Source organism: Camelus dromedarius, chromosome 3 (genome assembly GCF_036321535.1).
Source record: "Camelus dromedarius isolate mCamDro1 chromosome 3, mCamDro1.pat, whole genome shotgun sequence".
Taxonomy (NCBI): domain Eukaryota; kingdom Metazoa; phylum Chordata; class Mammalia; order Artiodactyla; family Camelidae; genus Camelus; species Camelus dromedarius.
Window position 1 is genome coordinate 88,976,451 of NC_087438.1, and position 12,269 is coordinate 88,988,719.

General features: G+C 34.2%; 1 protein-coding gene across 1 annotated transcript in view; it reads right to left on the reverse strand.

Annotated features, from left to right (window-relative positions):
• The window catches only part of FBN2 (fibrillin 2), a 206,194-nt gene that overhangs the window by 70,601 nt on the left and 123,324 nt on the right, over window positions 1-12,269 (reverse strand). The window contains exons 17-20 of the mRNA XM_010981038.3: window positions 10,666-10,719; window positions 8,952-9,077; window positions 6,289-6,414; window positions 1,698-1,817 (exon numbers count right to left, since the gene is read on the reverse strand). Coding sequence (XP_010979340.2) covers window positions 1,698-1,817; window positions 6,289-6,414; window positions 8,952-9,077; window positions 10,666-10,719 — 426 coding nt within the window. The remainder of the gene's footprint in view (window positions 1-1,697; window positions 1,818-6,288; window positions 6,415-8,951; window positions 9,078-10,665; window positions 10,720-12,269) is intronic.

The following is a 12,269-nucleotide window of genomic DNA, read 5'->3' on the forward strand; positions in this document are numbered from 1 at the left end:
CACTTTGCAGGTTAGTCACTAATTGATTAGAGCCATTTGACGGTCTTATTAAAAAAGTACATTCATAATTTTTCCTAAGTATATTTTCCTATTTGTCTCCTTTTTAAAAGTAGAATTCTGTTTTTAATGAAAAAGGGAGATTAAAATAATGTCTAAAATTTTTAAATGTTAAGTAAACTCTTTTCTGAGCAGCTCTAGGCTGGGATATTGAAATTTGATCACAACAAATGAAAACGTGTAACACACTGGCTGAGAAAAATATGGTGGTGGTTAGGTGTCTAATATGATGACTTGGGAAAAAAAGGATTTGTTCTTTTTTCATTAATACCTATAAGGGTAAAAGGTCAAAATCATAGAAGTGTTTATGATGAAGCAAACACTAAGATATCTTTGATGCCCAACTGACATACAGATTTAGTGTTCTGAGACATTAATTGACTAATGCTGAGTTCATTTCCTCTGCATAATAAAACAACTCTATCTCAGCTGCAAATTGTGGCTTAGGAAAAACATTTCTTCCTTACCAGATCCAACCCACACGCCCTCCCTGCTAACCTGGAATTCTGTGAGAAAAAAGTAATGCCCTAGGCAGATGGCAGTTTACTTCCTAATATGGAGAGCTGGATAAGCTCAAATTTCACCAGCTGTACCTCACTGGGAGATGAGGGGCTGGCATTTCCAAAGGGAAGGATTTCATTGATAACTCTGGATTTGGTCATTTCTCTTCATACAACAAACAGGTACTCTAAGCATTCAGCTAAATATTATTAGCATCAGACATAATACTGCAAATACTATTATTGCCTTTGGTAAATATTGAATTGAAAATTCATATTGGCTAGATAACAAACAAAAACTGCCAACTTATTTGGCACTATGTAAAAGTGAAAAATCTTCCTATTTGGAAATAGATATTTACTTTGAAGTTGGATACTAGGTAATATCATGAACTGTATTTGCCTCATCAATGGAGCCGTAGACATTAGAAGCAGAAAAGAATTACTAGGATAGTTTTTTCCTTTACCCATGCTGAGCTGTTCCTTATAGTAATAGACCAGACTATTTCATTATATATATGTCCTTGTCTTTATCCAGAACTGACCGTATGTGTTTTGAGATACACTGAAAGATTGGATGTTTTGAAATCTTTCTCCCTTAGAGATCTCCCAAAGCAAGAAAACAGTTATCTTCTCTTCCTTAGAGCCCATAAATTTATGACTGATGGGAGAAATGGAAAAAAAAAACCCAATAAATTCTTTCTTTCTATTTGTTTAAAGTTTAAACTCTTCAGATTCTTGTCCTGTTAACTGAGTCCAAATGCTATCACATTTTTTGTTTACCATTGAAGGTTGTTTATAAAAAGTATGCAGTAAGGATTTGATTGTACTGATGCCTAAGGCATTCCTAAGGAATGAATATAAATATGTGCATGGTATGGAAATGCTTACAACTTCCAGCATAATATATATCCATGTATGTGCACAAAAGAAACGCTTCCTAGACTCCAACACAATTTAAGAGCCTGCCCACTTTATACTATCAGGTTCTACTCCTTTCTTGATAACAAAAGAAAACAACTAAAGTAACTCCTAATTATAAGCTTTCTGTGGTCATGCTCTGTTTTTATCTGAAGTCCGTCCTGAGGTCTCTGCTTATCTTTACAGTGAGATGGAAACAGCACCATGCATGGACCTTACCAATACAGATCAGTCCTGTAGAGCTGAGTTTGCTGCCAGGAGAACATTCACAATTAAAAGATCCAAGGTTGTTCCTGCAGGCCCCATTGACACATGGGTTGCTTTCACATTCATTTATATCTACAATCCAGAAGGAAAAGATTCTGTTAGAACTGCCATGTGTTTCTGGAAAATATTATTCCAACAAGCCACGCTATGCCAGAATGTCTGGTAAACTTGGCTCTTGTAATTTTAATATGGATCAATGAGGCATTAAGTGAATGGGGAATGGAGACGGGCATTTTACAGTGTGAACACATGTGTGCACGGCTGAGGACTCAGTAGGACTACAGGAATCAGCCTGTTTCAAAAGGGTTCTGTATCAAAATCTTCACTATTTTACTACAACTTTACATAAATTGGATTAGTTTTCTCCTGTAATAAGATGTAATTTTCTGGTGGGAAATCTGAATTCTGATTCCATGAAAAGCAACATATTCCTTCCTAGGCATAACGTGTGCTGTGCACAAACAGAGGTGACTGTTTCTGCCATTTGTGGCTCCGTGAGGTTTTGGAAGAATTTTAAAAGCCTACAGTAGAGACAAAATATCACAGCGCTGGCTTTAATTCCAAACTCCTGGATGCGAATCAGAAAATAAGGGATGGAACTTTAATACCGGGTGTAGCATTCTCCTCTAACTCTCATCCACCTTCCTGTTCACATTTCCACGTTTGGTGTGAGACTTTTTAAAGCACAACCCATTTTGGTAAAACAAAAAAAGAGAGAAAAACTTTTCATTGTTTTAAGCAGACCTTTGCTATCATTCATTTGATGTGAGTTCTAAATCAAATCATATACCATAATCTGAACAATTCAGAAGTATGGCTGTTAGAAGTAGAGTATGCCTACGTTCTTAAGCGGTGACTGAACAAAATGCCCAGCCAAGAAAGTTAAACAGTTTAACGTGAGCTAATTAAAAATAAATACAAGCTTTAGCTGAAGTAATAGAAACAATATCAAAGACTGACTTGCAGTATAAATTCACTCACTCAATGTAAGGAAGAGGTACACAGGGTTCTTTCTGTAGTTGGTTCATTATCTGAAGCAGGTCAACATACCTCAAAATGCTTTTATGTTGTTGAACACTACGGTTTCAGAGTTCACAAGAATACTTACATTTTCCCAAACACCTCTTTGAATTAAACATAAATACTACATTGAGGAAAACATGCACATAAATAACTAGAAGATTCTGATGTTTACTCTTGGATATCTCAAGTCAAATATAAACTGACCTAACCCTGAAAAGGCAGGGCTTACTTTTGATTTTCAAGTCCACGGACTTGAAATGCAAATTTAAAAATCAATGTGGAAAACAGGTATGTTCTTTTTTTTTTTTTTTTTTTTTGCTATTTCAGAACTACCAAAGAAGTGCCCATGAAATATGAATACATCTTTCTTTCAGGTTGTTCGTAGCAAGAAAGCTTCTTAAAAGAAAAATACAAGAGAAGGTTTTATAAATACAGCACAGATTTGGAATGAAAACATCTATTCCAGAGTACTGAAATTCTTTCAGTAAAAACACAACGTAAAAAAAGAAATCAGATAGCCAAAAAGGAAGCAGATACCTAATCTGAGGACAGACTATATATAAAATTCACTTTTAATTTCATTTGTAAGAAGCTCCCACAAAATAAAAATGTCCATATCATATATTTTTAAAATCCCTATTTTAAATTAAGCAATTATGAACTCAAAACCTATAAACACTTATAATGACAGCTACAAATATCAACTGTTTAATTTTTCTTTAAACACAATGTTTTTATGTTATAAATGTCATGGAACCAGGAATTGAAACAGTTCACTGTACATTCCTGGAAATAAACTTCAAAGCACATCTGGTTTACATTTAACTAGTTATGTCACTGGAAACACAATCTAAACCACAGTGCTTGCTGTAAAAATGTTAACTTTCACAGACTCTAAGAGCTCAAACAAACAAAAAAAAGTAAAATAAATTTTTGTAACTTCAGTCTGAAATATCAGAAGAGCTTGATTATTACTGCTATTTATTATATGTTTAAAATAGCCTGTTGAAACGTGAATGCCAAGCAAAATTAGTGAATACAGCAAATACATACAGAGAAAGCTGGAGTCTGCGATGAATCTGCTAATAATTCCCTGCCTGGTCTTTGGAAATTAGTTCAGAAAGAATAGCATGCAGAAAACTGCTGCAGGCAGACAAATTTACTGTGCGAGTGCAACGGGGGAAATGAGGCGGAGACCCAAGGGAAAAAGAGATCTGGGGCCTTCAGGTTCATTTCTTTTTTGCAAAACACTTAATAACATGCAAAAACTTAACAGAGGGAAGAAAGTGTGGAAATAATAGTTACTTGGTTGGGTTTCTCACAAAAAATCACTTTTATTTCCACCAGTGTCATAGGCTAGAACCAAAATATCTCTCTATCATTTCTCTTTTATTGACGTAACACGAATTTTCTTATGTGTGACAGATATAAAATATTCATATTAAAGAAAAGACTCAGATTTATCAGGAACAATTATCCTTTGGACAAAATAAGTAAAGGGCACTTTTTCTCACCATCACTGTTGCCTAATTTGGTATGAATATGCCTTAATATTTACGTAATCATCCAACATCAAAGTATTAATCACCATTAACTTCTACTCTTCATTTTTTCACATAAGTAGGCAAATCCCTTTTATTTATGGTTTAGTATTTTGGCTCTTAGCACCCTTCAACTTCATCTTACTTGCTAAAATGCTATAAATACCAACAATTTGGGATACAAACCAAACTTGGACCAAACTGACTCACAGACACCATCTGTTTAGTTCCCTGCTATGTGTCTCCCTCACAACAGCACCTACACATACTGTCACTGTGGTCAGAGAAACCAGATCTAGTAATAGCCAGCTTCCCAGTTAAATCAAGACTCTATCCTAAGCTAGTCTTGCTTTCAGAGTTTTCTAACACTTAACAGAAGCTTATCCTCCAACAGACTATAGATAAAACTGAAGAAGGCCAGTGGGAAGAAGAAAGTGTGGAAAGTCAGGAATGAAAAAAAGACCACAAACATAACTCTTGAAATCCCTTCTCCCACCTTTCAAAAACCTTACTGAGTAAATACAGCTAGAATTTTATTTTTACAAAGTATGTTTCTCAGTGCAATTTTGAAGGATAATTGGTGTTGAAGGGCGGGCAGTGGGAGTGGGGGCAAGAAAATAAAGATTCTAGCTGAACACATTTGAGGAGCCTGGGCTAGTTTAAAAACATATTACAGAAAAATACTCAAAATTCTTAAGTGTGCCTCCTGCTCATCACTGGAGAAGATGGACGTCAAGGACTTGAAAGGAATGCGCACTCTTCTCTGAGGAGCTTCTGCAAAAGGTGCTGGACCGTAGGAAAACTGAACAGTTACCAGAACTAAGTTTAGAAAAACTGCATTTTTTGCTGGGGTTTTCTTTTTTCTTCTCTTTTTTGTTTTTCTTCAGGAGAATTACTTTTTTCAGTGGTCCCTCCAACTCAATCCAAACTTAGAATTGCACTTTGTAACTGCCTTTCACTGACTTCAGCGGAATCATCTGTGTTTCAGCATCTTGTTTGAGTCCTAACTTGTTTCTGTTCATAAGAATGCTTTGAAGTTGAACAGTAAGATGAAGAGAGCATGTTAAAATCTTTTTGCATAATTTTACTAGTGCAGTTTTCTTGGCTATGGAGTCACTAGGAAACAAATACTTCAACAGCTAAGGAAAGGGCTATTCCAAATAAAGACGAAAACTTTTCTTTTTTAAAACTACTATTCGGAAGTAGCTACTGGATTTGAGAGTGTCATAGGACACTTCTGTCGGCCCTCACAGTGAGACTTAAAAGGAGCAATGACTAGTGGTCATACAGTACTTTGATCAAGAAACAAAAACAGAACTTAAGGCACTCACTTCTTAGCTGGTATCACACTGAAAATGAGGCCTTTCTTAAGCATTTAGCTCATTTGTATAACTTCCACTCTAGAAAAATGTACTTAAAAGCAAAGAGGAAGTTTGTAAATCGTGATTCATGAACTATAAGGCCAAATTATAACTCTTAAAATTATCAAATGGAAAGGAAAATTTTCTCGGGCTATAAATTCAATTAAGGTGACCATTTTTATTCAGGCCCCACGTATTTTCTGGGCCAACCTCTGAGGTCTATCAATCATTTCATAAATGAAATGCCTAACAGCTGACTTTGCCATTACAATTCAGGTTCCCCAAGGCTCATGTGTCATAGTGGATTTAAAGAGGGAAAAACAAACAAACATCTGACATTTTATCAGCAAGTAAAACCAACTGGTTCCTTTCACTTTTTTTCCCATTAACTTCAAAATGTTTGTTGATATTTTATCTCAATGGTACAAAGTGGTGGTATCTGTCCACGGGGTTAGGTGCACACTATTTCTAAAGCTGGCATATTAGCTGAAGGAGATTATAAAATTGAAAACATATTCAAACAACACTCTTTTCCTCTACTGCGTCATCAATGCACTAGACGTTTATGCATCCTTGGGTGCTCACCACGCACACACAGCTAAGGAAGACGGCTCTTACCTTCACATGTCTCCGTCTCAGTCCTGAACACGTATCCGGGTGGGCACGTGCAGCTGTAGCTCCCGGGCGTGTTTCGGCACAAGCCATTGTCACAGAGCAGTCTGTTCACCAGGCACTCGTCGATGTCTGCAAGTAACCATTAGACAGGAGATACACATATTGAAATGGAGAGCACAGTGATCAGAATGTTTCATTTTTGTTGTTTGTTTCTTTCCTCACTCCACGCCTTGACTTAGCCTTTTCACACCCACAGCACATTCCTTGATCCTAAGCAAACTATATTTGGTTTTATTCAAATAGAACATTCTTAATCTGACTACTTTTAAGATGCTTGAAGTCCCTGGGAGGTATGTTAAGCTTTGGAGAAAATTCATTAAAACTTTTTTTGTGTGCACTGATTGTCCCCTAGTGGTATTAGATATATTTTAAAGCACCGATGAAGTATATCAAAAGATAAACTCACTTGCCTATATACTTGCTTATAGATAATAAAAATAACAGATGATTTTTTCAAGCTTTTTCTCTGATTAAAATTCTAATAAAGAATGTGTTAAATGACAGTTAAATAAAAGGTATTTACTAATCTTTTCCCACTGTTTTTAATCTCAGAAACAATTAGCTATTAATAGAAAATTAATGTCAGAAACAATTAACTATTAATAGAAAATTAATGACATATTTTATACATTACTTTTGCAGTCTAGAATAGCCTAGAAAATATCACCTAAAGCTTGTGTTTTAAAAGACTCACATTAAGTTTTATCTTTGTATCTGCACTCTCATTTTTGCAAGTGTAATGACAGAAAGAAATAAAACTTGTAGTTTGGTACGAAGATCTCCTTTGACTTAAAGATGTATTTTTAGTCTTACAAATAACAATTGTACCTTACCAAACAATGCACACAATGTACACTATAAAAATTTGGAAATCAGAGGTTGGAAAAACATTTCCTATAATTCTATCACAACTGAAAATATTATGTTTTTGTTTGACGCTTTTTCCTGTGGATGTTACATTTTTGCTCTAATTCTGCAACTTGATTTTTAAAAATTAACATTATATTTTAAACATCACTATAATATCAAGTGGCTGAGTCATAATTTATTTATCCATGAGTCCATGCTGTGGGTTGAAATGTTTCCCTCAAAAAAAGATTCTGAATTCCTAACCCCCAGTACCTCAGAATGTGTATCTTATTTGGAAATAGGACTGTTATAGATGTAAGCAAGATAAAATGAGGCCATTAAGGTAGGTCACATTCCAGTATGGCTATGGACACCAATGTGACTGGTGTCCACATAAAAAGGGGAAACTTTGACATAGAGACAGACCCACAGAGGGAAGCTGATGTAAGATGAGGCATACAGGGAAAGACGAACATGTGGCTAGAGTGCGATCTAAAAGCCTAGGAAGGCTAAAGACTGCAGGCAAACACCAGAGGCTAGAAGAAGAAAGGACAGCTTCTTCCCTAGAGCCATCAGAGAGCACATGGCCTTGTGGACACCTTAATTTTGCACTTCTGACTTCCCACATGGTAACAGTAAACTTCTGTTGTTTTAAGCAGTCTACTTTTTGGTACTTGTTATGGCAGCCCTAGCAAACTAAAACTGGAATTTGGCTTCATTTTTATTTTTAAAATCTAGTTTTAACTTTGTCAATATTATGCATATATCTGCTTTAAAGAGTTGAATAGTTCCATGGACCATGTTTAGTGTGTAAGCACTCACTGAGTCTCCCTGTTTTCAGTAGGATGCCCATGCACTCAGCTACACTTGGAAGCTATGCTGGAAGCGATTTTGCTTCTGGTGAATAAAAGTTAGCTGGCTTGCATATTTTTATAAATGTTCAATAATCTCTGGCTGGTGCCCTTCCCAGTAGGTATCAAAACCTATTACAAGTGTATGGTATTTAATACAGCTTTGTGTGTCCATCTGTATGTATATCTTCAGCCCACAATGAAATGAATCTATAACACATATCAGTAATAAAAACCAGTACCATAAACATAGAAAAATGTATTTCTTTCTAATCATAATCATCAAGACTTGGCTACAACTCATTAGTGATCAGATGTAAAAATTGTTATATGTAATGATGGGTAGAGTAACATTCATTTTGTACATGTGGACTCAAGTGTTCTGTGGGAAAATCTAGATTCTTCACAAATTCTTGAATATATGAACTACATACTTCAGTTTTTTTCAAACATTCCCTTATAAATTACAAAAAGAAACACCCATCTCAGTTATTATGTTTGGATAAGTTGCAGCAACTGGTTGCTTCTTTACAGTTCAACCTGCAATATTTAATTTTCTTAACTTACTATTATCCATACTGCCTCGTTAATTTTTGAAGCCCACTTCTTAGTGAAAAATTACAGATTAAGTCATATGCTGAAAAACAACAGGCCAATAACTGACTATGTGTCCATTCATTTGGGAAAACAATAATTTAAATACTAAACTGTGCCACTATAATGGTTGTTACTGTGTAACAACATCAGTTTGATTCCAACATTTTTATATTTCTCTGTACCAAGAAGGAAATAAGAGAAACTGTAAGATCTCTAGTTTTACTCATTTATTTGTAGTTTGATTTCTCCTGTAATCTGTGGGATTGAACTACACAAAAGGCTCTTGTATAAATAAAACAAATAACTTACCAATACAGTTTCTTCCTGAGGCATCAGGTTCATAGCCACTGTTGCAATTACAACGATAGCTACCACGTAAATTTTCACAAATTCCATTGGCACATATGTCAGGATCCAAAGCACACTCATTGATATCTGCATTAAATATGCAAAGTTTAATGCTTACAGTCATTTTACTGTTTGTTGATATATGTATGTGTAATAAAGATCACTCGAAATAAGCAGCGTTTCATTCTGCCAACCCCCAATTTTCCTGCCGTTCAGAAAGGAAGAGGAAATGAATATGAAGAGAATAAAATCGAGAGATCCGGGACACTTCCCTGGAAGGCCAAAAGAAAAATGAAGGAATTGGCAGAAAATCAAAGAATTAAACCATGAAATGTGCTGGCATTTATGATAAAATTAATAAAGAAATTCATAGGCTGTTGGCTCAAAGCCCAAAGGAAAACTCAACTTGATGGGTATTATAACTATCTAATTAAAAGACAAAGATTTTTTAGGGTATCTATATAATTTTATGGTCTTGAAAGCATGGAATATGTCTATTTTATTATCATTTTTTATAGTCAAGTAAGTAATATGACACTTAATAAATGCTCCTCATTGTCAATAAGCTGAAATTAATGGAGAGGACAGTTCAAATGTGGATGCTTGAGAACACGTTTTACAACAAGCCATGAACATGACCACTCTCTGTCACCCATGGGCAGTGGGATTTGAGGAATGCTGGTCTTGCATGTGCAACCAGCTAATTCCCATAGGAAGCTGGTTCTGCTGGAGAGGCCATATTGAGAAGGAATAAAAAAATAAAAAAAAAATTTTAGTCACTATGCTCAAATTTTAATCCTAACTACTATTTTCTAGAATTCAGAAAACCTTACATACTCCAGAGATGTCAGCCTTTCGTCTTATTTTTGGGAGAAATATCTTTGTAAAAGTTTGCTTTGTTACTCTGGTTTCCGACACTCTTTGCAAAATGCAACATTTACCGTCCACTAATCTATAATTTGTCTAAAGTCTCCTCAAATGTGAAAGTAGAAGAATATATCGCATAAACTAAAGATTAACAGCACCCTACAGTTTTATTTTAAAAAAACAACAAAGGACAATATATCTATTTTAACATATAAAAGAACCTTAAAATTATAAACATATATGTACTAAATATTCAAGTTCTATATTGGAATTTTGTTAATCATAGGGCTAAATTTAAAATAAGAAAACTTTAATGAATTGTGCTTCTTTAGTTGGATAGAAACATTTTAGTATTCTTGGCCATAAATAGTCAATTTATTTTTAGGGCAGTGTATCTCAAAATCTCTCTTAAAGCTCCATATAAAATATCTTTCACTGATTGTTTTTGCTGAAACCATGTTAAGTGTTATTATTTAATATTTTTCATTTAAATTGACTTGCTTTTTTTTTAAATCAACTCTAGCTTCTTTTTAAGCAATGGCATCCATAAAACCACAGTTGGAGATTGTTAGTGACATTTTTAACAATGATTATTTAACAGATAAATATTTATCTTTCAGGGAAAATGTGCATCTATATACCAATTGATATCATCTAGCTTATAACCACTGTTCTAGGAGATAATTCATCTCATTACTTTACAGTGACATATTTTTATAATATTAAATATAGTCATATCCATAATGTTACAATAATAAAGTTATACAATTGTATAATTATTATAAGACTGAGAATTAAATAGAGTTACCTCTTCCATCCACAGTGATACCTACTCCACTACTACAAAGGCCATGGAATTCAGCTATAAGATAAAAACAAATAGAGAAATTAAAAACCCCATATCTATTCCATACACAAGTCACTTACATAACTCCAAAACTATCATTAGGAAGAATTACCTACAGTAACTTGAAATGAAAAAAAAAAAAAAAATCACCATTTTCTAGCACATAATTATGTTAAGAATTCCAAAATCACAAATACGCATAAAAAAAGTAAATAATAATTTGTGATTATTGTCCTGAATGTTGTTAATATATTGATAAACATTAGAAATATTTTCTACATATGGGAACTTTAAAAAATCTAAATTGTATTTTGGAGATTGCTCTTAAACTTTTTTCTCCTCTCAATAATAATAACAGAAAACAATTATGTAATAAATGGCATTTACCATGTGCCTGGTATTGTTCCAGGATTTTATATCTAATAATTTATTTAATCCTCCCAATACCATAAACTTGACACTTACCTTCCCTCTTTTACACGTGAGAAAGTTAGGACAGAGACAGGAAGGAACTTGCTCAGATCAGAGACGCTCTAAGTGGGGGAGCAGGCGTGGATCCTCCACACTCTACAACATTTCCCATTTCCTGGACTACCCCATTTAATGGACTTTTTAACAGTTTTTTCTCAGTTATGTGGATATACCACATTTATTCAATCAACCTCTTATTGATGAAATTAGATTTATCCAACTTTCAGCAATTATAATAAATAATACAAAGTTCAATTATCTCACTCTGTTAATCTCTTGGAAGTAAAACTGCTCAAAGTTTATGTCTCTTTTAAGGCATCTGATATTCCTCTCCTCCCTAAATGTTCCAGGTTACCCTTCTAAAAGCAGTGCAAGAGAGCACCCATTTTTGTACACCCTCCCCAATGCTGGAAAAAAATCAGTCATCTATCCTTTACCAATCTAATAAATTAAAAAAAACCCCACCTTTTTAGAATTTTCTTTTAATTTCAGATAGATTGGGCATCTTTTTATATGGAACTTGTACCATTTGCACTTCTGTGAAGTTTCATTTGTGTACAGTGCACTTTTTTCTATACAGAATTTCAGTTTTCCTTATTGATTAATGTAAATTCCTTATAAATTAAGGGAAATATTTTTCCAGTTCATACGTGTATTTTAGTCTTTGGTGCTTTTTTTGAGAGTCCTTTACCATAACAAAATAACAAAAAGTTTATATAATCTGTAAGAAAATTATTTTGTAATGTTTAACACAGCCAACTTCCTATTTTTTCCAATGTTTATCAACAATACTAAATACTTAGCTCAGCTTGTTCTCACTGATCTAAATGCTATCTTTATTGTATCCTACATTCCCGCTGACACTCACAACTGTCCTAGACTCGTTTCACTAGTTCATGGCTCTTTTTATCTAGTCCTACTATCCACTTTTCTACTTCTTTCACAGTGTGCCTAAGTCACTTAAATACATTTTTAGGGCAAGACTTCCTTCATTATCTCCTTTTTGATAAATGTCATACTCAGCAATTCTTCCACAGAAACTCTAATCATTTTGCTCAAGTTTGAACACTTCATGTAGGATTTTTAACAGAATT